Source organism: Hemitrygon akajei, chromosome 4 (genome assembly GCF_048418815.1).
Source record: "Hemitrygon akajei chromosome 4, sHemAka1.3, whole genome shotgun sequence".
Taxonomy (NCBI): domain Eukaryota; kingdom Metazoa; phylum Chordata; class Chondrichthyes; order Myliobatiformes; family Dasyatidae; genus Hemitrygon; species Hemitrygon akajei.
In genome coordinates, this window is record NC_133127.1 from 137,965,117 (window position 1) to 137,992,763 (window position 27,647).

Genomic DNA, 27,647 nt, shown 5'->3' on the forward strand with positions numbered 1-27,647 from the left:
AGATCAGAATTAACACATCTTCTCATGATGCAGTTAAGTTTAAATAAGATTGAAAAAATATTGGACAATTCATAATTGAATCTAAATTTATAACAATTTCTCTTTAATTCCTTTAGTGCATCATAAACTAGGTTGTGTATGATAGCAGGGTAACACTTATCACATGCATTAAATGTATAATTCAGTGATGTGTGCACATGGCCCTCGACTTTCCGAGAAGACTTCATTGGGATTGAATTTCAGAAACTATACTTCCTTGCGTTTCTCTCCCTCACATTTTACTTTCTTGTCTTCCTTTTCACACTGTCTGCTATTCCATCCCTTGTACTAATTCAAACTGTGCATCCGAACTGTTACTGTTGGGCGGAGGTACAGAAGGCACACACCCAGCGATTCAGGAACAGCTTCTTCCCCCTACCATCCAATTTCTAAATGAACATTGAAACCATGACCACTACCTCACTCCTTTTTTTATTTTTGTTTTTTTGGCACCACTAATTTAAATGTACAATTTAATAGACATATTTCATGTAACTCTGTGTTTTTCCTCTCCGTTTATTTACCATGCATTTCATTGTACTGCTCCTTTACAAAAAGATTCACGTCAATCTGTTTCTGAAGTTCAGGAGGTGCTAGGACTGAGACTTGAGAATAACTAGTTGGAAATGCTGAAAATAAACTCACTTTTGCCATCTCACTTTGGTAGTCTTTACTGTTTGGCCAGAAGACTTCGTGCCGACCCCATTCAGCATTTGTTTAATATCTGAGCCAACATCCATGTTAGTCTTCTCATCAGAAACTTCCAGGAGATTTGTCAAGTGTGATGATACTGTGGGCAGCAAGGTAACATGGTGCAATGCTGTAAAGTCAGAGTTTGATTCCCACCGTTGTCGGTAATTTTGTATACTTTCTGCATAACTCTGTGGGTTTCCTCGAGATGGTCCTGTTTCCTCCCACATGCCAAAGAAATACGGTTAGGGCTAGTGAGTTGTGGGTATGCTATGTTGTCACCAGAAATGTGGAAACTGTGGAGTCCCCGTCACAATCCTTTCTGATTTGATACAAGTATGCATTTATGTTTCGATGTACACATAACAAATAAAGCACATATTTATCTTCTTGATTTCATACCGTAAATTTAGATTGATTTTATACAATCCTATTTTTATTTGTGTCTTGTTACCATTTCCTTAACGTTCTTTCATTTACTCCAGTTCTGATGGAAGGCCAACTGGTTGGTAGTTCTGCCACCTTTCATAAATGGTTGAGTTGTTTTTAATACCAGACCCATCAGTTTAATGCTAGCGTAACTAGAGTGGCTGTATTCATTTCAAAATGAATCAGTGATCAAATATTTAAAAAGTTTAAGTGAAAAGAAGTGGGTGTCTTTTTTTAAATGTTTTCATATATAAAACAATTTTTGCAAATGGTAAATGTGGCTGTAGGATTAGCATAGGGGTTGTGGTCAAGGAGCTGGATATCTTCACTACTGTTCCCTCTAAGGTGTGTGGCCACACAGTAACCGAAATTCTCCCTCGCATGTAGTTCTGTTGCCACGCTGCTGGAATTTACTTTTATATGATGTTTAATACAATTTTGAAATCTATGTTAATATAATTGTATAAAATCCATAAATTTTCTAAATAATAAAGGTATCCCAACCTTTGAAACATTTTACATCATCACTGCATTCGCAATGTCGGTGTTTCAAGTTACAACACTCTTGCTAATTATTACAAATGGATGTCAATACCGTTGCTCATTGTTCATAAACAGTGTGTTGGGGAGCCCACAAGTGTCGCCACACTTTTGGCCTGCTAAAACGCCACTGCTGTCTAGTTAAAACATTTTGTCTTTTGTTATTGTGCCTGTCATTTGCTTTGGCTGCCTGACGTTGTTTACTTTTGTCAGTTGTGGTTTGTATTTGATGTGGAAAAATTCTGATATCCTGATTTTTTTGGTAAGCAATCTAAAATATGTGATTTTTCCATTTTCATTCTAAATATTCATAGTATGCATATTACAAAAAAAAAACACATTTAGAGTGCCACACAGTTTTCGGGCATTGTATGGGGAAAAAAACTTACTGCTCAGTGCAAAGGTCAGTTTGTGCAGTTGCTTAAAATAAATAAATAAACAGAATGAGAGCGTTCTCTTTCTTAGAATACAGGATATCATGGAAAACTATTCGGAATTAAACTATTATTTCTGCAGCCACCACCTAAAGCTACTTTGTGGGCCACCCAGTCTAAAGGATTTATTAGCTCCCATTAATTTTTCTACTTACTAATTGATGACTTTATATCCTTCTTTGTCATATGACCCATCGATTCACCTCAATTTCCACAAAACCCTTTGTGTAACTTCATGATTGGAGAAATAAAAGATTATTATCCCAGCTACTTCCTCTTATTTGCTTTTCCTTCTATCAAGTATTTTATCACCACTTACTTAATCATTCCTCAGGCCCTTTACTTTTGTTCTCAGGAGGAGAATTATTTTTCTCTTAGCACATTTTGATTCTTCCTCCAGTGCAAAACTTATTGACGTGAAATATTTTCTCAGTTTTGCTCTCCTGAGTGAGTAAGCTCAGCATTTTCTGTTGAGATTAATTATGAAGTTCTTTTTTAAAAAAAACGTATATGCTGGAAATCTGAAATGAAAAAAGGAAAAGCTGTAAACTTGAAGTATCAAAAACATTAATGGTTAATTGTTTTTCTTTCCATACATGCCACATGACCTGCTCATTTTGTTTCCAGCATTTTTGTTTTAATTTTTTTGGAAATAATTTGGAAAATGTGTGGCTCGGGTGGTTGATGGTTTGGTTGAGTTGCTCTCCGGTCTTGGCAATTTACTTGCAAATGTTTCGCCACTATATGAGGAGACATCATCAATGTGCTGTTAATTGTTTTTTATGAATTTATCTTACATAACTTCAGAATGCCCATGTCTCAACAAAATTAATTATTTCTTGTTTGATGTTTTCTAGTCAATTGCAAATTAGTAATGAAATTCAACGAAAGAATATGACTGGTGAGTGGTTTTATAAAGCGAAGGCAAGGAGGCACAGAGATACACTACATGGAGCTGAGCTAATTGCAGCATCAATGCGGAGGAAGAAACCCAAGACTATCTGTAAGCTTCCTTGATTACTTTTATAGTCTTCCCATTCATTGACTAAGAACAAACCTGGTGTAAAAGAAGTTTGAACAGGGCATGATTATGCCCACAGTGTCTTGCCCATTTATGAATTCTGAAATATTCTTCTTAAATATTTTGAGTAAATCTACCAGCTGGTTACATTTTCCCCTGTAATGTGAACATTGTTTTTGAATGTTGCAGTTGTGTACATGTATTAAAGTTAATATAGGCAGTCTACTTCTTCGAATATCCAGTTTATTATGTAAATTTTATAAGATTGTGCTGCAGATATTTTAATGTTAAAATCAACTATAAATGATCCTACTGGATTAATGATAGAAAAAGAGAAAGTTGAAGTTGTTCCATTTAATAATGTGTCCAAGTTTTGAAATTGTGTGCCTTGTATAGCTCTGTTCTGCTTGATAGAGCCTTTTGAAACTGCATCTATGGGTAAAACTGTTTTATATCACACCCGCGAAAACCAGTGAATTACAGGTAGCCTACAAGAAATAAATGTGAATATCAAGGTTAAAAGTAAATTCAGTTTAATGTACGAGTGTCACTTCAGTATCTCTCATCTGTGGTTAGAAAGAAAATAGTGTTTTTGGTTGGAGGTCATCAATTTGAAATATTTAATCTGTTTCTCTTTTTACTGATGCTGATTGACTTGCTGTATCAGTTTGCATCAGTTTTTGTTTTTAATTTAGATTTTCAGTATATGATATTTTTTCAATTGTTACTGTATTTCCCTGAATATACACTATCTCCATTCACAGACGAACGTCTCCAGATGAAGGAAGCCAAAGAGAACTCCAACAGCTTTTCAAAAAATGCTGCGGGTGATATTTTTATACCACCTGAGCTTTCTTTATTCTTAGAAGAGCCTAAAAATAGGTATTGTCTATAAACTGGATGTAAACTACTTTAGTCAGAGCTATTAGAGCAGTTCAGTCAGAGAGACAGACAGTGGCTAATCTTCAGTATTTCTATCTTTTATATCACTCTTTTTATCAAGCAGATGTTTCCAGCGAGGGGCACTTATGCAAATTTTTGAAAAGGTGAACTTTAAAATATTATCAAACAGCGTGAATCTTGATTGAATACAGCATGTGCTGAGATTTATACATTCAAGGTCAACTCAATATATATATATTTTTAAATCTATTTATTTATATGATGTGTGCATTGCGAGCAAGGCAAACATACCTTGCCTCTCCTTATTGTCCATATTGATTGTGAGCCACCTAATTAAATCAAAGCACCTTTTGGCAAAAACACTTCCATAGTGTTATCATAAAGGGAGGTCCAAGATTTGGACACAGTGATGCTAAAGAAATGAAGATATATTTCCAGTTCAGGAGGATTATGTGACCTGAAATGAAATTTATATGCACCTTATGCCCTCTCCTTTGAGGTTGCTAAAACAGAGTCCCCAGAGATGCTCGAAAAGCAACAACAAACTGGTAACCTAACCAGTTAAAGTGAAATTATAGTGATGGTTTCTTATCTGTTCAGTTTTCTGTGCATCTTCAAACATCCTTCATGAATTCTCTGGAACCAACCAAACCACCACAATAGTTTAAAATTGAAATTGAAAACTTTTTGAAACAGGTATTTCTACTTGAGTCAAATGGCTGCCATTAGCAGTAAGAAATGCTGTGATTGATTTAAGTTGTTTTGTAACGTTTTTTGAGGGAAAAATTGTTAACTGGAAATTCCAAAATATCTGGAGCTAAATTCTGTAAATCTAAACAAAAGTAAAAGACTTTGCACTGCCTATGCCATGAGCACATGCTTCCAAACAATAATTTTCCACACCTGCAGTTTCAATGAATAAAAAAAGGTAAAATGACACATTGTGCTATATGTGATACAGTATCAGGTGATCTCCAGGGCCTCTGTTGGTTGCTACAATGCTGTAAAGTTCTACACCTTGCATGTAATATGGTGTTTGTGGTAAATCATTGATATGCAATTACTTATTGATCATAAACCAACTAACTTTTAACTAAGTTAACAATCTTTTAAGTGCTGCCTGTTGATCTATCTATGAATTTTGTGGCCATGTCGCATTGTATCATTGTACCTGATGGAAAGGAATTAGAAACATAGAAACACAGAAAACCTACAGCACAATACAGGCCCTTCAGCCCACAAAGCTGTGCCGAACACGTCCCTACCTTAGAAATTACTAGGGTTACCCATAGTCCTCTATTTTTCTAAGCTCCATGTACCTATCCAAAAGTCTTTTAAAAGACCCTATCATATCCACCTCCACCGCCATTGCTGGCAGCCCATTTCACGCACTCACCACTCTCTGAGTAAAAAAAAACTTAACCCTGACATCTCTGTTTCTACTCCCAAGCACCTTTAACCTGTGTCCTCTTGTGACAGCCATTTCAGCCCTGGGAAAAATCCTCCGACTATCCACACGATCAATGCCTCTTATCTTATACACCTCTATCAGGTCACCTCTCATCCTCCATCACTCCAAGGAAAAAATGCCGAGTTCACTCAACTTGTCTTCATAAGGCATGCTCCCCAATCCAGGCAACATCCTTGTAATTGATGAGTGTAGAAAATAATTGATTGCACTAGATTGCATAACTAGATGCTTTTACTTGTTTTTTTTAAAGATATTTGAGGCTGTAAGTTTTTTTCTATTCATGGTACACTAACTGATGCTGTTCCTGAAGCATGGTAATAAGAACATGGAATTGGAGGGCCAGAGGTGTCAATGAAACTGTAGAGGAGCAGAGATGAGCAGCTTGGGGAAGGGACAGAAATAAAAATGATAATGTAAATGGTGGGCTAAGTTGTGCAAGAATGTAATAAATCAATTGGTGTTAGTTTTAATGCAGAGTTAAGTTTCGTGCACTGCTTTTTGGAGGTGCAAGAACTTTCCCTTTCCATTTTCAGTGCAGTGTCACAAAGAGAAAACGCAACTCAGCAGCAGCAACAGATGGCAAAGAAGAACCCCCCTTCACTGGGAAAGGTATGTTTCCTGGTGGCTCAGACTCAGTTATGTTAAACGTATTGCTCCTCAGTGGCAGGTAACGTACTTGATATGTGATGTGACCGTTGAGCTTGTGACAATAGTGGCAATGCATGATAAATTACAGTCATGTCGATATTTCAAATGTTCTGTGAGATGTGCAGTTCAGAAGGCTTTAGTACTTGGATTTGCTTGGACTAATCACCATCCCAGAAAGAAATACTTTTTTTTTCAGTTTTTTGCTAAAGGTCTGCATGGGTTGCTCAACTTAGAGAGTCTGTCCTAACACTGCTAATCATTTGATCTGTAGAAGGGAAAATAGGAGGGAAACTTGTAACTTAGTACTTGAATGAGTTTGTTGAAAGGACACATAGTACATTACCTGTAAATATTTCACTGCTTAAATTTGTAAAGCATTATTTTTAAGAAAATGAGTGGTGATTGTAGAAAGGTGTATAGAATGATGGGGGGCATAAATGGGGTGAGTAGGAACTTCAGGGGGTAACACTTACACCCAGAGAGTGGTCAGTATATGGAATGAACTGACAGAGGAGCTATTTGTGGCAGGTACATTAACAACATTTATATGCTTGGACAAGTTCATGCATGAGGACTTGTAGGGATATAAACTAAACTTAAGCAACTGTGACTACGGTAGTTTAGATGGGAATCTTGGTTGGTATGGATCAATTGGATCTGTTTTGTAGCAGGATGACTATATACTATATAGTTATGCAGATACAGAATAGCATTCCATTTGTATTATAGAACCAGGAAACGGATATATATGTATTAGTAGAATGATTTAACATTGATACAAAAGGATAAATTCAAATAATATGGTAAAGGTAGCCAAAAAGTAAATTTGGTTAATTAATAATAGATAATAAGGAGATGGTAGTTGAATTGAATAGGAAGTTTGCATTAGTCTTTGGTCCCAATGATTTGTTTTCCTGAAGTGAACAGAGAGTGCTAGAATTCTTTTCTTTTTTTAATAAATTTTTTAAATTGAATTTTCAAATAGGTTACAGAAAGAAAAAAAATATCAACACTCCCCCCCCTCCCCTTAACCCCTCCCCCTAACATATCCCTATAGAAAAAAAGAATCTCCTATATTAAAACATTTGATTGATTTATGGAATAAGATAAATGTTGATGTTGAGATAAAGAAGTCTTTATTAGCAAAGAGACCTTTAATTCAAAATAAACTTATTCCGTTTACAATGGTAACCAACTTTTATACAACTGGTTTCAAAAAGGGATTAGATATATAGGAGATTGTTTTGAAGGAGGTATATTAATGTCATTTGATCAATTAAAGAATAAATACAAAATATCAAACAACACTTTTTTGTTATTTCCAATTAAGGGCTTATTTAAGAGATAAATTGGGTCAAACAATGTTATTGCCAAAACCTAATGAAATAGAAATTTTAATTCAAAAAGGAAAAATTAAAAAATTTATTTCTTGTATGTATAGTTTGATTCAAAAGCAGGCAATTAAACAAGGAATTCATAAGTCAAGACAAAAATGGGAAACTGATTTGAATATTAAAATTGAAGAAACAAATTGGTCAAGACTATGTCTTGACAGTATGACAAATACAACAAATGTCCGGCTAAGAGTAGTGCAATATAATTTTTTACATCAATTATATATTACACCACAAAAAATAAATAAATTAAACCCAAATTTATCTGATCAATGCTTCCGATGTAATCAAGAAATTGGTACTTTTTTACACTCTACTTGGTCTTGTTTTAAAATTCAACCTTTTTGGACAAATTTAAGAGTATTACTGGAACAAATTATTGGAATACAACTTCCACATAATCCAACATTATTTTTACTAGAGTGCTAGAATTCTTATGCAATTAATGCTGATTGTCCATTGCAGACTAATCAGAAGCTGACGTAGGTTCATCTCTGTTTCAGGTGCAGCTGAAATGTAAGTGTATCAAATCTTTTCAGATTTGAGCATAATGAGGCAACAGGTGATCCATATTAGGATGTGAACCCCCATATTAAAAAAAAAAGCCTATTCTAAACTTGGTAGTGAGGAAGATTGTCTAAATATGAATAAACAGACTTTCTCTTGTGAAGATTGAGGTATTGGGCCAGATTAAGCTCTGCTTGATTCGCACCTTATGAGCTCCCTGCATCAATCTGCAGCTGCACTGAGCTTTTCTGGCCATCGGTGGTACTGCCTGAAGGCCTTTCACCTTTTCCACAGACTGGAAACAGAACTATAAACAGTCAAATAAAAGCTATAAACAAGCAGTGAACCAATTTCTGTCGATCAGACCTGTGGCACTTGAGTGCCCCCACATAAGGTTCGTGGCTGAAGCGAAGTTTTGGGACTGCTTAATTCTTGATGCACTGCTGTTGTTGTCACCATGGCTCTCCCATACGGTGCGCTAGGGCACAAGTGCCAGCTAGGCCTTGTGTACACACTGTCTTAATGGCCTTTTCAAATCGCCCACGTTTGAAAAGTTGGGAAATTATTTGTGGGATTAAAAAGTTATTTAAATAGTAATTTAAAAGTGCAAGGGAAAATCACAATAAAAGTAATCTAAACTTCTTTTTGAAATGAAGGTTGGTGACATGATGGTCTCATGAAAGTGAGAGGCCTGATAGGAAGTATAGCCAGCTTACAATTGCAGCTAGTTCCATCTCATCTCTCAGTATAGGTAAACATTGTATGTGGGGTGGCAGGGGGATATATATTTATTGGTTAAGTTGGGTTAGGACACACATTTTGAAAAGCAAAAGCCGTATTTTCCTGACAATCAACATCATTTAGCTTGATGATACTAGATACACTTTTCATTCAGAAGACTTAGAAATCTTTTGTACAGTTTTGTTATATTAGCTCAGTTTCTTTTAACTTGATCTTAAGATGGAGAATTGTTTCATGTTCCAGAATGTTTTTACATAAGTTTAATTTTGCTGTGTTATAGGTTCAAGTTTAGAGCTTAGCAATGCAAACTACTTTGACACTTCATTGAAGGATTTCTTCAGTGTTAGACACAGAGATGCACTCTGGTGCCCTGCATGTCTTGCATTAGATGAAAAACAAAGTTGTTCTCTATTTGTCCTTGCTATTACAGTGCAGTGTAAAAGATTCAGCCCCCAGCCTTTTGTTCACATAAATGAGTATTGCAACCAGGGATTTTTGATCAATTAAACTGAGAATTTTTATTTGTGAATCACGCGCTGTCTTTCACAGTAAAGCCCAAAAACAGAAAAAACAGAAAATTTGCTAATTGACATGTCCCTCGCCCCCTGCTCATTACTTAGTTGAACAACCTCTCACAGCTATTACAGTCTTTTTGGCTAAGCTTTGTTCAACATGATAGGCAAATCTTACTCCATTCCTCTTTGCAAAATTGCTGAAGCTGTGCCATGTTATTCGGGGAGTGGCAATGGACAGAAATCTTGAGATTTTGCCAGCGATGTTCAATCAGGTTACGGTCAGGACTCTGGGTCACTCCACCACATCGATTTTCTTGATTTGAAGCCACTCCATGATTGCTCTGCAGCGTGTTTTGAGATGTTGTTCTGCTGAAAGACGAACCTCCTCCCCAGTTTAGGCTTTCTGGCAGAGGCTAGCAGTTTTTTTAAAAATCCAGGATCTCTGTATCTAGCAGCATTTGTCTTCCCATCAATCCTGACCAGATTTCCAGTCCCTGCTATGGAAAAGCATCCCAATAGCATGATGCTACCTCCACCATACTTTACAGTAGGGATGGTGTTACCTGGTGGATGCTCAGTATTAGATCTACAGAACCTGTACCACTTTTTTAAAAAAAAAAGCATATCCTTGCTCATAAAGACTTCGCAAAGCATCACTTAAAAGATATTGTAAATATATGGAAGAAGGTCTTGTGTTTGGATAGACTGAAGTGGAACTTTTTGACCTCAACAGTAAGCAGTACACGTGGTGTAAATCTAATACTGCACATATTTTTCCTGTTTCTTTTCAAAGTGAAACCTTTCCTGAAGAATTGAGAAATGGTATTTGTATGGGATTCTAAATAAGCAAATTTCTGTAACAACTCCGAACTTGTGTTGCCTTGATTACACTTTGAAGCATTTCTCATATATTTTCTAATAGCGTTTAATGAATCATTGTCATAATTTGGAACAATTATTTTTTAGCAAAGAGAAAATCCATTCAACAAATCATTCTCGTCAACTGATTATCCAAATGAACAAGAGAGACTGCCACTATCTGTTGGAAAGCAGTCAACATCTGTGACATCAATGCAGGGTAATTATAAATAAATCATTTGGATAAATAATCCCTCTGTAAAGATAATTTTCTTTTTAAGTTAGATGAAGTATTTATGCTGTAGAAAGTAGTTCTTCTTAAATGCAGCTGTCTCAGTTTGGTTTTGTGGATTTATTGGTGAATATACCATGACTGTTCGATGTCAATATTTATTGACGAGTGAAATCCCAGTCTTGGCTGTCAGGTAGAAACGACACATGTGTACTGCATTTATGCTGTCACCAATTACACCACCTTGAACTAACTATGATCACTTTATGCAATGCAAGTTTTCTGGTTCATCACTGGAGTCACAGTTTTGTTGTTCAAGTTCTCTTATGGAAGTTTTAAGGAATTTGATATTGAAAGTTGTCCTTTGTTGCATACATAATCATTCTATAAGGTGAGCATTATGGTTGATAGCATCAAAGTTAGAAAATTGAGTGCAATGGTCATCTGCTCCTAAACTGTGCATTTTGTGCATGTGCCAGGAAAGAACTTATTACCCCTTTTGACCTTGGTTCAGCTGTAATTATTGACAAACCCTATTCAAAAGCATCCAGTAAGGATGGCTACATTATTTTATAATGGGTTAACTGTGCAATAATTTAATATAATTCCTATTTATATTTCAGTGTAAGTGATAGCTTGAATAGAATATTTAGCACCATCCAGGGTACTGAAAGAAGTGGTTGAAGAGATTATGGAGGCATTAGTAATGATCTTTTAAAAAATCAGTTGATTCTGGCATGGTTGTGAAGGAATGGGAAATAGGCCAGGTAGTCTGATCTCAGTGGTTGGGAAGATGTTGGAGTGGATTGATAAGGATGTGGTTTCGGGGTACTTGGAGGCACATGATAAAATAGGCTGTAGTCAGCATGATTTCCTCAAGGGAAAATCTTGCCTGACAAATCTGTTGGAATTCTTTGAAGAAACAACAGGATAGATGAAGGAGAATCGGTTGATGTTATATACTTGAAGACCCACACATGGAGCAGCTTAACAAGTTAAGAGCCCATGGTATCACAGGAAAGAGTCTAGCATGGATAGAGCATTAACTGATTGACAGGAGGCAAAGAGTAGGAATAAAGGCAGCTTTTTCTGGTTTGCTCCCTGTGACTAGTGGTGTTCAATGCCGTCTGTGTTGGGACTGCTTTTTACATCATATATCGATGATTTGGATGACAGAATTGATGGCTTTGTGGCCAACTTTGTGAACGATATGAAGACAGGTGGAGGGGCAGGTAGCTTTGAGGAAGTAGAGAGGCTGAATAACCACTTGAACAGATTAGGAGAATAGGCAAAGAAGTGGCAGATGGAATACAGTGTTGGGAAGTATATAGTCATACACTTTGGAAGAAGAAATAAAAGTGTAGGCAATTTTCTAAATGGAGAGAAATTCAAAAGTCTGAGGTGCATAGGGTCTTGGGAGTCCTTGTGCAGCCTAAAGGTTAATTTGTAGATTGAGTTGGTGATGAGGAAGGCAAATGCAACATTAGCATTCATTTCAAGAGGGCTAGAATATAAAAGCAAGGATGTAATGTTAAGGCTTTATAAAGCACCTGTGAGTATTGTGAGCAGTTTTAGTCCCCTTATCTAAGAAAGGATGTGCTGAAATTGGAGAGGGTTCAAAGGACATTCACAAAACTGATTTGGGATTGAAAGGCTTGTTATATGAGGAACATTTGATGGCTCTGCAATTCAGAAGAATGAGGGGTGACCTCACTGAATCCTATCAAATATTGAAAGGCCGCAATAGAGTGGATGTGGAGAGGATGTTTCCTATGGTTGGGGAGTCTAAAACCAGAGGACACAGCCTCAGAATAAAGGGATGTCCTATTAGAATGGAGATGAAGAGAAATTTCTTTAGCCAGAAGGTGGTGAATCTGTGGAATTCTTTGCCACAGGTGGATGTAGGGGCCAAGTCATTGGGTATATTTAAGGCAGAGGTTGATAGAGTCTTGATTAGTCAAGGCATGAAGGGATATGGGGAGAAGGCAGGAGACCAGGGCTGAGAGGGAAAATGATGAAATGAGCTTTGATGAATTGGGGTGACCTAATTCTGCTCTTATATCTTATGGTCTTGTGCTACACAACACAAAATGATAAATCATAGCCTGAATTTATATTGAATCTTTTGGTGCTATGCAACTGATGATTCTCTGTTCTGTATAAATCTAGCTGAGAGCATTTTCAGCTTGTTTTTAACCAAAGAAATATTTTGATTATCATGTATAGCAACCCATAATAGGTCATGAATTGATCAAAACACTATACTTAATAATTCTGAGTTTACAGATATTGGCAAGTTTTTAATTGAAAATATAATAATGTCTATTTCCAATTAGCTACGTTTGTACATTTTAGAAGTTCGGTTTATTTCACTCCAGATCTTTCAACCAACAGAGTAATATTTACAGTTTGTAATTTGTGTTTGTTTGTATAAGTCAATAGCTCAATGCAAACTGTGTTTATGTCGTCACACCATAAAGTGGCACTGATTTGGGGACTTCTGCAGGTGAAGGTCACTACAGAAGTCTGAAGTAGTTGTCAGTGATTCACTGCTCCTCTCCAGGCTGAATGGCTTCCTCAGTGAAAAGTGACTTGAATTGATGTGAATTTAAAAAATCCACCAAGAAATTAAAGTAATAGAAGGAAGGTCTTATTGAGTTTTGAAAAACAAAGTAAATTGTGATTATTCTGAGGGAATCTTTGTTGTGTTTGCTCAGCTCTGAATCTCCCTTGATAGGACTCCTGGGGGAATATTAGAAATCTCCACTACAGTGATCATTAAATCTTTGTTGAGAGCTTTATTTTAAATAGTAAGTGCTTTATCACTAACCCAAATTTGGGGCCATTATGAAACCACTAACCTTTAAAACTAAATAGGAGAAGAAACCCCCTTCCCCCTTCCAATACATGCAAACTGAGTGGGAAGTGACTTTCACAAAACTGGCTGGTTCATTAAATTTAATTGCTGACTTTGTAAGAAACAGTTACAGCATCTATTCCTCAAGGATCATTTGCAGAAGCATTCGATGTTGATAGACCCATGTTCCTTCTAGTCTGTTTCCTGATCAATGGGGCATATGGCAAAAATCTATGGAATTGGCTGTGGCTTTGTGGTGCTTTTTTGAATTGGAATGTCTCAACGTTTGTTATCTTCAGCTAGTTTCAAATCACAATTAATTAATTTCTTGAACCTAAATGTTCCCAAGCGTAGTGAAATATTTTATTTAATTTCATTTTCATGCACGTATGTACAAAATAATGGTTTAATACATATTTTTCATCTATACCCTGAACTTCAGATTGTGTTAGAGCAGTGACTTTCAAACAAAAGTATAGAAATTGTGACATATGCTTTTAATCAAACATATATTCTTACCAGCATATCAACAAACAAATTTGACCCAAAATGCCTAGGTTGAAATGAGTCTTGTTTTGTGCATAAGGCAGTGGATTTTCTCATCTCTTCCACTGCACATTATCGCTTAGTGTGTTTTTAATATTATCAAGCAGCATGTGGGACTAGAATAGCACGAACAAAAATAATTAGATTCATTCACTCACACGATCATTTTACTTGGCTAATTATCAGGAAATTACATTCACCAAATTCTTTAAATGTTTTTTTTCTTTCAAATAATTGGTGATTCATGAAAAGCTTTTTACAAACTTTGGACAATGTTGAAGAGCTAAAACTGCCTTATACTTTTTAATCATTGACTTGCAGGACTATCCATCTTGCATTTGATTACAAGCATTTTCATAATGGTACCTGTGTTCTTTAGGTGCATTATTAATGAAGTAAGATACATTTTATTCACAGTTACGTTCTGGCAAATCGTACTTTGGCTAATAAAAAATAGTCTGTAAAGTTTTCTGATTAGACATGAGACACCTCCCACAACCTTCTGCTTGTGCTCTTACCCATTCAAAATAAAATTTGCTGCACCGTTGTTTGATGGGTCTGAATTTAGAACAATAGGTGATCTTCATTCAAGTGTGATTTGTGAAAGCTCTTTAATGTACTAGGTAGTACGGTGTTAATAATCTTTTCCTTTCTCTATTCAGTCTTGTACCTGTCTTTTGTGTTCTGTTGAGCTGTTTGCTTATTTCCGCCTCTCTCCCTGCTTCTTCCTCCATCTACCTCTCTGATTATTTGCTTATGCATCTTATTTACTTTAGATGCAATTTTATCCTTGTATGTTTTTTCTCTTCCTTTGAGTTCCTGTTATCTTTTTGGATTTTACTCTGCATCCTGTTCACCTTTCTAACAAAGGTAGAAACCATAGGTGCACATCTTTACAATCCAAGTTCATCAATATTGTGAACATTTAAAATATTTTATTCATGACTAAAATTAGTAACCAATTAAGGAACTCATTATTCTGATGCCTGGTTTATAATGTTACAAATTATAGCTGAAGGTGCTTTCACAAATTACTCATCTGGATAAGCTCCAGCCATCTGGAACCTATTAGGTGTAGCTTCACTGGAACCAACAGAAGGATGAAAAAGAAATGTTCGGTGTGAAAGTATTTACTATTTTAAAAATGTATTTTCTTTAGAGATACAGCAGGCTAACAGGCCCTTCTGGCCAAACAAGTCAGTGCAGCCCAATTACATCCATGTGACAAATTAGCTTACTAACCAGTATGTCTTTAGAATGTGGGAGAAAACTGCGGCACCCAGAGGGAACCCACGTGGGCGGGGGAGTACGTGCAAACTCCTAACAGACAGCAGTTGGAATTGAACCTGAATCGCTGGCTCTTAGTGTTGTGCTAATTGCTATACTACTGTATCACCCATTATTCACTGAACTAATCCACAATGCAAATTTATCAGGTGATATTTGCTTTGGTTTGCTTAGCTGCATAATACCACTGCAAATCATATTGGCTTTGAGCAATACATTTTGTGTAGCATTATTGTTGAGCATAAATTATTTCAAGTCTTGGATGTTATTACTACACCATGCTAGTAACGAGAAAATCAATTAAAGATGTCTGTATTGTTTTATATCAACGTGACTAGTTACTGGAAATGGAAAATGTTCCTTTTGCCCAAATCAATGGATTAGTGATGAATTCAAGTTGATCTAGCTGTTGGTGTGCATGCTTCTCTTCAGTGATTATTTTTCAATCAAGCAACAACCAAGATAGTTTTCTGGTTTAATTTATCCACACCGATACTATGTTTGTGGATGGAGTAAGTCAGCATGGAAACAACCCTCTGGCACAACTTGTACAACAGTATATATTTGTAGACCTTTGTTGTTGCAAAAAAAAATTACATTATTACTCCAGCTGTAATATCTGTGCACAGTGGACAGATGGGTTAAACTGATTGTCAGTAGTGTCTTGTCCTGGCCAAATGCAATCCATGAAAATTGTTTGTTTTGTAAATTGCTGAAGCAATTAAAGCAAGATAAATCAAATACACGTTACTTGTTAACTTCTCCAGCTGGTTGTTTATGAACATTTTGCAGCAATGAAAACCAACTAGGAATTATCTTGATGCTCTGTTTGCTGAATTAAGTTTACGATGTTTGAAGGAACACACTTCCTAGAAATTTATTTATGTGGTTTCAATATCCTGGTTTGCAGTTTTGATGAGTTATAATCCCAACATTATAGCCTTGCTTCTCATTACTTGCGACATTAATTCAGAAAGGTCCGTGTGAATTAATTCTGTGTTACCGTTCATGCAAGTGTCTTTAGGAGGAGTGGATGCCGTGTTTCAGCACTGATTTCTTGCAAAAATCTGAGCATTGCTCAGGTATGTGGTGATTGCAAGTTGTGCCCCAAAGACTCGGAGATGCTTTTTGCACTTGGCTTCCAGTGTCTTTCTCACACTGTCCTTTCCTTCCACACAGCAGATGGAGAAAGAGGGAAGAAAAAAAGGTACTGTGCAGGAATCCCTCTAGATTTTCCATCATTACTTATGGTTCATATGAGGACGTCCTTCTACTGAATACAGTCATAGTTTGAGTATCTCCATGCTGCAAGAGCTTGAGAAAATTTCTACTTGGGGCATCACCCCATGTGCAAGTTACGTTGCACCATAGCAATCTCATATCCCATTATAAGAGACTGACATTATTAGATAGCTCTCTCACTTATGCAATAGAGACTGAAACCACAACTGTCATATACTCTATCATGGATGGGTAACAATAATTTTTCTGGATTTGGACACTTGTGCTGGAAGGGTTAGTGCCTAGGTTCTATATAAGCACTTGTGTAAGATTAGAGCTGAATTTCCCTTGATGTTTTACACGGACATTTAGGGCAGGTATGATGATGTCCAAATACCTGATGTATCAGCTTCAACTTTGGGTTTCTCACCCTAATCCATTGGGTTAGAACTTGCTCTCCAGAGTGTTCCAGCTACTCTTGTTGTGACTGAGCTGCAAACCTGTAGTCTCAGATGACTCCTAATGTACATATCTTGCCTGAAGGTCATCCACTACTGTGTACAGCGTGTTGGTATAGGAGGTAGTGGCAGTGGCTGTGACTGTCACTGTCAGGTTGAATAACTGGTTGTCGTATTTTTTTGCTTCAGTACTAGAGATCTGGGTGTTTGGGGCCTTTGGATAACTGAAAAATGAAGGCACGAGTTTTATTTAAGGAGAAGTAGGCAAATGAATAAATGAAGGTTGGGGGAATAGAATGTTCAAGGGTGGTACAGATATGAACATATTTCCTTTAGTGTGACCTCTTCATTGAAGCTGACAGCAGTCTCCATCACAGATGGTCTGGTAATCACAGGCAAGCTCTCCACCATGCCACCCAGAAAAGAATAATTTTGTAATCATGGTTTAAAAAAACATGATTGAGAGCAATCTGTAATGGAAAAGTGATTTTAAAAAAAACATGCTATTCCTTGCTCATTTGTGCAATCACCTTTATATTTTCATTAATTTTGTTGACTAAGAAAAATGTTGTCTTTAGCCAAGGCTTTCTCTCTTAAATGTGTGGTTAATTTAATTAAGGTATCTGAATAAACATAACCATTCAAGTAAATGGAATTTTAAAAGAACAAGTGAATTACATTCAATATAACTTTACCAATTTTCTAATTAACTTAATTGAAATGTGCTATTTTGCTTTGCACAAGCACCCACATTTGACCATTATGCATTAGAAACTCTAATAAAAGTAATATTTGTTATCAAGTAGAAACTATAATTCTCTTTAATTGTATAATTTAGTTTCTTTACATCATTCTAAAATCTGTTTCAATTTTGAGCTGTATAAATGTTCTGCATTTTTTGTGTGTAAATGATTAAATTATAATCTTTATATACAATTATTATAACTATTATAAAATGATTCTTTCCTGGTTAGTTTCTATTACTGTAGACTCCTTATTGCGGTTACCTTTATCCTTGCCCTTGTATACCCTTGTTTTTCTTCCAGAGAGTTTATCTCACCCAAAGGATAATGTGTCCAGATTACATTTTCCCACAAATGAACATTCCCCTGCAGAGAATAATTCAGAAACGCGACCTGTGCCAAAGCCTAGAACAATTTCTTCCAAGTTGCAAGTCCCCAGTGACAACCTGAGTGATGCATCAGGATCTAAAAATTGGAATGGTTTATATAACAATTCTTCAACTCCCAAAAGCATATTGAAACGTAGCCCAAGTTCAAGCTCCAATGATTCTGAAATCTTGCGGATTGGTGTCCAAGATTCAAGAAACAAGGTTCCTGCTTCTCAAACCATTCCAGAAGGAGTTACAGAGTTAAATGAAGCTATGGCAAATGAAGAATCTCTTGCAAGCAATAATCTTGAAAAATTAAAACAAGTTCGATTCTCAACAAATGTAGATGAGAAAAGAATATCTCAGACACAAGAACATTATGATGTCAATGAACTTTCCAAAATAGGTGAAGGTAGTATCCTAGACACTGATTACATGGAAGAAATGGATGAAGAGGATACAGCTGGTGTGGACATTATGGAGGAAAATGAAACTCTACCAGAAGATAGTGGGTTTTCTGATTTACATCATCTACCACTTGAGTTACAAACAGACTTCATGCATCTGAATCAAGAGGTTAATTCTATGTCAAACACAAACTTCCAGTCCATCCAAGCAACAGATTCAAATCCACAGAATTATTCAGATAGTTACTTACCACATTCAAGTTCTAGTAAGCTAACAAACCAAATCCATGAACTGGACACAGGTGAGATGCTAATGGAAAAGAAATCTAGTCGAAGATCGAATTCTCCATCAAATTCCTCTCATTACAGTATTGGTAAGAAATCTATTACAGAAACTATTGCCAATCATTCCTAAATCTACTGGTATGATTAGATATTTGATTAAATCTGCTCAAAATCCAAAAACTTATAACTTTACTGATGTATTCTAGGAAATTATTGGAAACGTTAGGAAAATGTTAATTCAAATTAAAGAAAAGGACAGTTACAATTTATTTCCAACACCATTATATTCTCTGAATCATCTTTTCTATAATGATAACCTGCATGTGTGCTTTATCTTTTGTATCATTATTTCACTTCTTCATTCTGCAATCAATCACATCTGTAAATTGATCACCACATTTGTTTTTGAAAATGGTGTGCCTAAAGCATGAGGCAAATGAGGTAACAGTTGGGTCTATATATATATTTTTAAAAAATGCTACCTTGAAAATTTATCCCGGAAAATAATATCAACATGCATTTGTCTTGGAGATTCATTGTATCATTTTTAGCACTTGGGATAAATTTCTGGGTATGTAACTCTTATCTAGAAGCATAAGTGTGGAATTTTGGGAAGAAGTGTCTTCAAACAAAATCAAACTCTTTGTCTTGCTAAGGTCTAGATGAATCCCAGGTTTTGCATTAAAAATGCATCTTGTCCATATTTTTCTTGAAATTACAAGCAACAGAACTGTAGTAATTGATGAATCAAATTAACCAACCTGGCAAAAAAAATTAATTCCAGACTTAAATGAGAGTTACAGTTTTATGCATTTTTTTCATGCATTTTTCTGGGTTTGTATGATTCTGTTCCCTCTTTCATATTTCAGTTTTAAAGTCTCCCATTAGTCATGAGCAACAAGCTTTTAGTGATAACTGTGATCCCTTTGCTTGGAAAGATTTTCTGGTTGACAAATGTTGCCAGAGTATCTTTAGTACAATTATGTGCAAATGTGGCCACATGATTATGTCAATGAATTGATGCCTTGCAAGACAAAGAAATCTTCTTTGATTACATCTGGGGTAACTTACTTTCCTGTTTCTTATTGAACTGAACATCTATCTATGCTGAAGTTTAAGTACAAGTCCTTTAAATCATGTACTTAGAGACTGGGAAGTTATTACAGTTGGTAATGTTATTTGTCTTTATAAATGTATTGGTATTGCATAATAATATTGCCAACTAATTTTTGCCTATTTCATGATCTGTTTTGTTGCTTATGATGTGATAAGAGGTTACAAAGAGAATTCAAATAAGGAAATCGTTTTACTTTTGTCAGAATCAAATTCACAGATGTCTTCATTGATAAAATTTGAAAAGTTCCATTATATCTTTAAGTAACAATTATATAAGAAATTGCATATTAGCCGTAACTAGTCAAATATCTAGCAGTCCGTGGAATAAGATTGTAGAAGCTTTTAATTTGAAACAAAATTAGTAAATGCCAAAAGCATTCAAAATGTCAGGCAGCGTCTGTGGAGAGAGAAACTGCAAAGTTTCAGTGAATGGCCCTTCCTCAAAACTAAATGAATGAGGAAAGTTGCAAAAAGAGGGAGGAGTGAATAGAATAAAGAGAATGATTGTGATAGGTGCACCGATGTTGTGCAGATAACCATCATGTATGAGGGCTGCAATAAACCCAGAGTGAAGATAATTCACTACTCTTCAACTTTATGTTGAACATTGTTGAAACATTCATATTGCCAAAAGTAGAGAGGTCAGAATAATGCAAGTTTAAGGAACAAAACTTTATCTTTTGGCTGGGCATATCACAGACCCAGGGACCTCTATGGAATTCAATAGTATCAGGTAACCAGTTTTTTTTTGAAAGATCATCTCTTTGCAAATGTTGATGGATATTTTGTTTTTTTTAATATAAATTGGACTCTGACTTCCAAGAGTTCAAGGAATTGATAAGTTGGCAACTGGCCTGCATCCTATCAGATATTCCTTCTGTCCTCTCCACCCTTAACCTTTTATTAACACTGAGATATGTCATGAAATCTGCGTAGCTATGATGCACTTTTTTAAAAATCTCCTTTTCCAATTCTTATAAAGTGTAATTGACCTGAAATATTGACTATTTCTCCCTCTAGGGATGCTGCTTGACTAACTGAGTGCTTCTGGCATTTTTGAGTTTTGTCTATACCTCCATCGTCTGTTCTAGTTGGTTTGAATTGCTCTGATCAATATTCTGCCCTGTCCCTGTTCTACAATGGCCCTTTGTCAGTAATAAAGAAAAGATCTTGTGGCAGGGGTGGGTAAATTGTACCCTCTCATTCACTTCAAATAGATTAAAAGCTTTGACATGGCTGATCTCAATAGCCCCCATCAGCTCTTCTACAATGTCTTCCATCTTAGTGGGTCCATGCTTGTTCCAAAAAGCTGCATATTTCTACCTTGCTGTCATTTTGCCTGATTTTTTTTTAAACCTTGCTTATTTTACCGTGAAAATCTAGCACAAGCACTTGTGCATTCCCAGACTTGTTGCAACACTTAGTTGACCTCTTGTTCCACCATTGTAATATGACGTTTACCAAAATATGGGTGCCTATACCTTTTGAGTCCCTAAGTCCTCTGTCTACTGATCTATATTGGCTCCTTTTTGAGCAACTCCTCAACTTTTAAAAATTTTCACCCTCTTTTTAAAATGCCTCTTTATTACCTTATTTGGCCTACACCCATGCTATTCTAGCTCTGGCCCTTTGATCATCTCTGAATTTAAACTCTTTTACCATCGTCATGAGTTACCAGTCTGCCATTTTCAATTCACAATGTCACTGTGAAACAACGCAATGCTTTGCTTCATTTAAGATGTTGTATAGTTGAAATGTTTTGTTGATTGTTAACTGATATCAAAGATTCATTGCTTAGAATGTATATATAGTCTATTTAAAAAAAGAGCATGAGTTTTTTGTAATATTTTAATTGTGAATTAATGTTGTATTTTGTTTAGAACCATCCAAGAAGAGGGTGTTGACAACATTAACAGATAAATGTTTATCGTTTGTGCTTCTACAATATTGTGCAAAAGGCTTAGGCATCCTAGATTTTTTAAATAAAAAATTTGATTTGGATAATTATTTTCTGTCTTCTGTAATAATGTCAGTAGATGAGAAGAAATTTTAGATTTCCAAATATTAATTTTCCCAAAAAATTAAATATTAGAGAATGTTTTGTATTTTGTTTAAGAAAGTAACATATTAAGTAATAAATCAATTTCAAATAAAAACTTGATTACTTTGTAGGTATATAGCCCAGTGTATGACTAAACATTGATAACAACCAGGTCCTGATGATCAATGACATAATGACCTGAATAAACTAAAATGATTAACTAAAACAGAAACAGATGTAGAAGGAATCAAATTAAAGGGTGAGGGTGTGGCAGATGTGATAGTTTAGCCTTCAAATCATCAATCTTTACACCATGGCAAGAGTGAACATAGCAATAAGACACAAGTTGGCCATTCTGGATTAGCAAGGTCTCTCCCAACCTGAAATTTTGCAACAGATGTGAGTTTCAAGATGTGCTGACCAAGCTCTTCAGGAGAAGCACTAAGAAATGGATTGAAAACCAGAAGCACGGTGGTTGGCCATGGAAACAGTGCAGTGGACAAGAGATGCACAAACTGATGTTCCTTCTAAATTGGAAGAGGTGCAGCACTGCTATCAGCTCTGAGTTCACTGAAACCCAAGCACATCCCTCTGCAGTCCAGAGAAGTCTTGTTAGAAGTGATCTTCATGGAAGAGTTGCTGACGAAAAGTAATTCTTCTAAAGTGGAATCAAAGCCAAGACACTTACTTATGAATAAAAACATAAGGACTGGGGTGCTGAACAATGGCAGCAAGTGCTCTGAGCCAGTGAGTTAAAAATTCAAGTTTTTGTCTCCAACAGAAGGCACTTTGTCCACAGAAGAGCTGGCGAGTGCTACATGAATGAGTATCTGCAGTCAACAATGAAGCATGGCAGAGGTTCCCTGTAGGTCTGGGGCTGCACTTCTGCAAAAGGAGTTGGTGATCTAGTCAGAACTAATGGAATCCTCAATGCTAGGAAGTACAAGCAAATTCTCATCCATCACGCAATGCCATCAGGGAGGTGTCTGATTGGCCTCAATTTCGTTCTGCTGCAAATTAATGACCCCAAACACATGGCCAAGGTCATAAAGAACTACCATCAGTGAAAAGAACAAAGAATTCTGCAACAGATGGTATGGCCTCCACAGAGTCCCCATCTCAACATTATTGAGGCTTTTCTGGGATTACCTGGAGACAGAAGCAAGCTAGATAGCCATGTCTGCAGAAGAGTTGTGGCAAGTTCTCCAAGATGTTCAGGGCAAACTACCATCAGATTTTGTTATAAAAATGCACAAATTCTACCTAAAATTGATGCAGTTTTAAAGGCAAAGGGTGGGCACCCCAAATATTAATTTGATTTAGTTTTTTTTTTACTGATTTCTGCTCTTCATAGTCAGTTTTTTGATATTTAAAACTTCCCATTTCATTATTTTTGAAAGCATCTTTGCTTTACATAATTTTTTTTATATGTGCCTAAGACTTTTGCACAGTACTGTATTTGCATCTTAAAGACAGTAAGTCACTTAATGGTTAAGTTATGCATGTTTTGAACGTTCATCAGGCAATAACAACCTTTTGCTTCTGTGTTTCAGTAATCTAGCAGTTGAAATCTACGCAAATGAAACAGTATTTATTCTTCTATTTGTCTCATTGTAGATGAGCAGATTCCTCACACCGATTTTGCGTCCTCCTGGGTGTCTGATCAGCAGCCTCCAGAAATAATCGAAGGTAAGAGGGTTAATTTTGCAGTGCCTCCCACCAAGACTGCACCAACAGAACAACAACTTAAAGCTCATTATTCAAAGTCTCATATGCCTGAAAAATATACCAGTGAACGTACAAAGGCAACTGATGAATCTATATCAAAGGTGTTGGATTGGTTTACCAGGAGTGAAGAAACACCATCTGTAACACTTGAAGAAGAGAAAAGTCCATCTGAAACAATGGTAGTAAACGAACTGAAACCTTTAAAGACTGTACTTCCTGAGCCAGATGCAGAGTGTACACATAATGAATCAACTTTGTTTACAGAAGAACCCCAATTGTTGCTAAATGTAAATCTTGAAACTGAGAAGAAAGAAGAAAATGATATTCAGTTACAAAAGGTTCAGACTCCCATAAAAAAGAACATTTTTGATAAATCTGCAATCCAGGAATCAGTGCTTTTGGAGGAGAAAAGTCAAACTGGAACAAAAGTTGTTCCTGACATTTCTTATCCAGTATCTCCAATTTCGAACCACCATTCCAGTGATAAACAGCAGTTCTTAAACGACAAGCAAAATGAAGAATCAGAACAAGAACCATTGACTTTAAAACCCTTCACAGAGGAAAGGAGAGTTGTCACGAAAGAAATTACAGGTAAAGAATCTGAAAACACTGAATCACCGTCACAGGATATTGACATTTTACCTGGTGCAACTATTGAAAATAGTCCACAACAGTCCAAATCAAGTTTGGAGAAAACAAACTTTACCACAGAAGAAACTAAAACTCTGGCAACAATTGGAAACAAAGATGAAAAGGTTATACCTTCCACTGTTGAATTATCTTCACCAAAAGACAAGACTTCTTACCAGAAAAATGCTTTTGCAAGTGCAGTGTTTGGAAGGTCATTCATGAAAGAAAATGTGACTGATTTGTGTTCAATTGATCACAGACTGGCACCATTAGAAAACAAAGGAAATAATCCCATTGAAGCTAAGCCCTCTACATTTCTCAGCAATGAAGAAGTTCACAAATTGGACCAGAACAAAACAAAGGAAGAACAAACTAATGTTGAATTGAACCAACAGAATTTAAGTGGAAATAAAAAAGAACAAAGAGCTGCCATAGGTGAGGAAAAAGTATTACAAAGACAAAAGCAAGTTGAAAATAAACCTGTGATTGGGGAAGTTTCAGCAGAAAACATGGCTTTTGGCAAAATTGAAACGACGAAGCCATCCAGCAAACAGGACAAGCAATACAGCAATACTTCACAGTGGAGTAGAAATGTCGATGTACCAGAGGTGGAGCAAAAGTCAAGCAAAGAAGAAAGTAAAACTAAGATGAACCTCCATTTGGAGGCAAATGATACAAATACAACTCCTAAAGGAGGCAAACCTTTCACTATAATTTCAATCAAGAAAAGAATATATGACACATCAGATGGTTCTTTAAGTAACACACATTTCACAGACTTAAAAGAATTTTGGGACAAGGGAGTTAATAGTTATAATAGTGACGGTGGTCAGTCAACATTGACTAAAACACCGAATAACAATCATCAGAATGCACAAATGGCGAGAAGAACTGAGGCAGGTTTTCCACTAGAGCCACAGCCTCTGAGAACACAGAATTCTGAACATAATCAGAAAATTACTCAACCTTCTAACTTTGAAATTCTTCATGAACCTACAGAAAATGAATGCACAAATCCTCAGAGCAATAGTGGGCCAACTGTTAAAGAAATAATGCTAAAACTTCAACAAAATCAAACTGAAGGAGTAAAGAAACAACTAAACACCAAATATTTCCCCAAGGTTCTTCCCACAGTACCCAAAGAAGTTCAAGGCAAACTTAAAAAAACACCCACCTCACCAATTGAAGATGGGCTTTCCCCTACTTCTAGTATACCTCAGGATCATTTCACTGAGGTAGGGGAAGAAAGTAACATTTATCAACCAAAACCAAATATTGGATTGCAAAAACCACTTCTGAAAAAGGATGAAAGTGAAGTATTAACTGACATAGAACTGAATGAAGTTGAAGGAATTATCCCAACAAAGGATCACTTCTTCATGCTCAGGGATGACAAATCAGTTGATGGACCAGCCATTTCTAATCTAATCAAGTATAATGATGAGGAAACTATTCCTGGAAAAGGAGGGGACAACAGAATCCAGATCACTCAAAAATCATTTGGTCTATCTTACCAGGATCAAAAATTACCAATGAGACAAACTTCTGATGCTCTGAGTGATAATGAAGAAAATCTTACTTTGTTTGCAGGAGGTTCCAGGGTCGCAGAGAAAAATGTCATCTCTCAGGAGAAACTTAATAATTTTGACTTGCCATATAGCGCAATCCAATCAAATCCAAACACTGATGTATCTTTCCAAGAGCAAATATCGCCTATTAAGAGTGATGAAGGCCCTATGTATAATGAAGACTCAGAAATAAATTTGGATGAAAATAAGGAAGGTTTTGAATCACAAGATGAATTTGGGCCTAGGTTGAATCTTCCATCTGGAATTACTAGATCAAGCACCTTCAAGAAAAGTGATGGCGATTCAGATGAAATACCCATCGACATCCTCAGATCCAAAAATCGTCATGATGTTGAGCAGGAAGCTAACAATATGCTTTCAAGTCATTCAGTGGAAAATAACCAGTTGAATGTGCAAACCAGAGGTTCACTCAGTGAGCAACAGCATTTATTTTTATTGGCATGATGGGTTATTCTCTCTTTTTCTTAATTGCTCTGTTAACATTTTCTATTTGCTTATCTTGGATGTAGCTGATCTTAAATTTCCACCAATCATCTCTTGATTTTTGTAGATTTTGGATTTGCTAAGGGTGCTATGTTTAAATGACTTGGAAAAGAAATACTTCAGTTCCATCTTGGGTTAATTTCAGAATGGGATAAATCATGTTTCTTGTTTAATTGCCTATTAATTTACCAAAATAAAGTCACCTATCTTTTTTTATGGTAGCATGATGGGAGAATAAAGATTTGCCATGATTCTTAAGAATAAACTTTCCACAATTGTTGCAAGTTGGATGATATCATGGGTGATTTAGATATAGTACAATTCCTCCTTGATCAAAAATTATATTTTCAAGCCTTTGTGAGAGTGGAATGACACTTTATTACTGATGGGAGATCTTGCCTTGAGTGAGGTTATAAAGATGAGTTCTATTTATCTGCTTTCTTAATGCTATAAATTTAAAACATTCACAAGACTTTACCATTGGACCATTAAATAGTGCAAGTACCATGTTCATACAGTGCCTTGAAAGAGTAATTCTTCTCTGTTGATTAAGTTTAAAGAAGCTGCCTTACCTAAGTAGTGTGACTGTGGCTTCATATTTTTTCCGCTTTTTCACGATGGGCTGTATTGAGCTCCAAGGTATGGTCAATGCCTTTGAGGCGGCCTTGTACCCTTCCCCAGATTCGTGCTTCTCTATTGTCATTTCCCTGACTTGACTTGAATGTTCTTTTGATTTCATTTTGGTTTGGTTTGTTAAAAATCTGCCATACTATTAGGGCTTAGAGAGGGAGAGGGGTTATTTATTCTTATGAATTTATTAAAAACAGGTGATCCTCTAATTTTCTACATCAACAAATTGTGTGAGTTAGTAAGATAATATAGTATTTTACCTAAGGGAAGTTATCATAATATGGAAAAGCATCCACCAATTAGGTCTGGAAGTTAAATTGCACTGTGCTGGTTTTATGCAATTAACAATTATTTCCTCCACCCCTCCCCCACCATATGACACACAATAACCATTTTAGATTGTTTATGTAACTTGGGAAATTTGGCTAAATGCTTCCTGTCACAAGTCACACTCTCATCTGTCTACCCCCTGTTTATATTGTACTTGCACAAGGGATATACAGATTCTAGCTTTGCTACACTTGCAATCATGGCTCTAGATGTCAGATTCAAGAACTCTTGCATTTTGGTACACGTGGAGAAGTATCAGTACCTCTTCCCCCAAGGTGATATTTCCTCACCTTCCAAATTTACTTGCAAAGCAAATATGGAAAGTTACAATATGTGCATGTCAAAACACAAAATTCTGACCTGATCTGTATTCTGTTCTCAAGAGAATATAACGAGGTCTCATGGGGATCTTTCACTAAGGATTTCATTTATTCAAGAGAAATCTAAGAATGCTATCTGGATCCCAGAGCCATGAACACAATGTCTATATTTGCTAAAACACAAAA

The 27,647-nt window shown here is 36.1% G+C and overlaps 1 protein-coding gene across 8 annotated transcripts in view; it reads left to right on the forward strand.

The window, feature by feature from the left end:
* Window positions 1-27,647, forward strand: part of sytl2a (synaptotagmin-like 2a) — an 89,313-nt gene that overhangs the window by 35,096 nt on the left and 26,570 nt on the right. For 4 of the 8 annotated variants that reach the window (XM_073043415.1, XM_073043418.1, XM_073043416.1 and 1 more), the window contains 6 exons: window positions 2,990-3,135; window positions 3,918-4,035; window positions 6,061-6,136; window positions 10,299-10,410; window positions 17,838-18,683; window positions 23,369-26,110. In XM_073043415.1, coding sequence (XP_072899516.1) covers window positions 2,990-3,135; window positions 3,918-4,035; window positions 6,061-6,136; window positions 10,299-10,410; window positions 17,838-18,683; window positions 23,369-26,110 — 4,040 coding nt within the window. The remainder of the gene's footprint in view (window positions 1-2,989; window positions 3,136-3,917; window positions 4,036-6,060; window positions 6,137-10,298; window positions 10,411-17,837; window positions 18,684-23,368; window positions 26,111-27,647) is intronic. The other 4 variants (XM_073043420.1, XM_073043421.1, XM_073043419.1 and 1 more) reach the window with 4 other exon arrangements.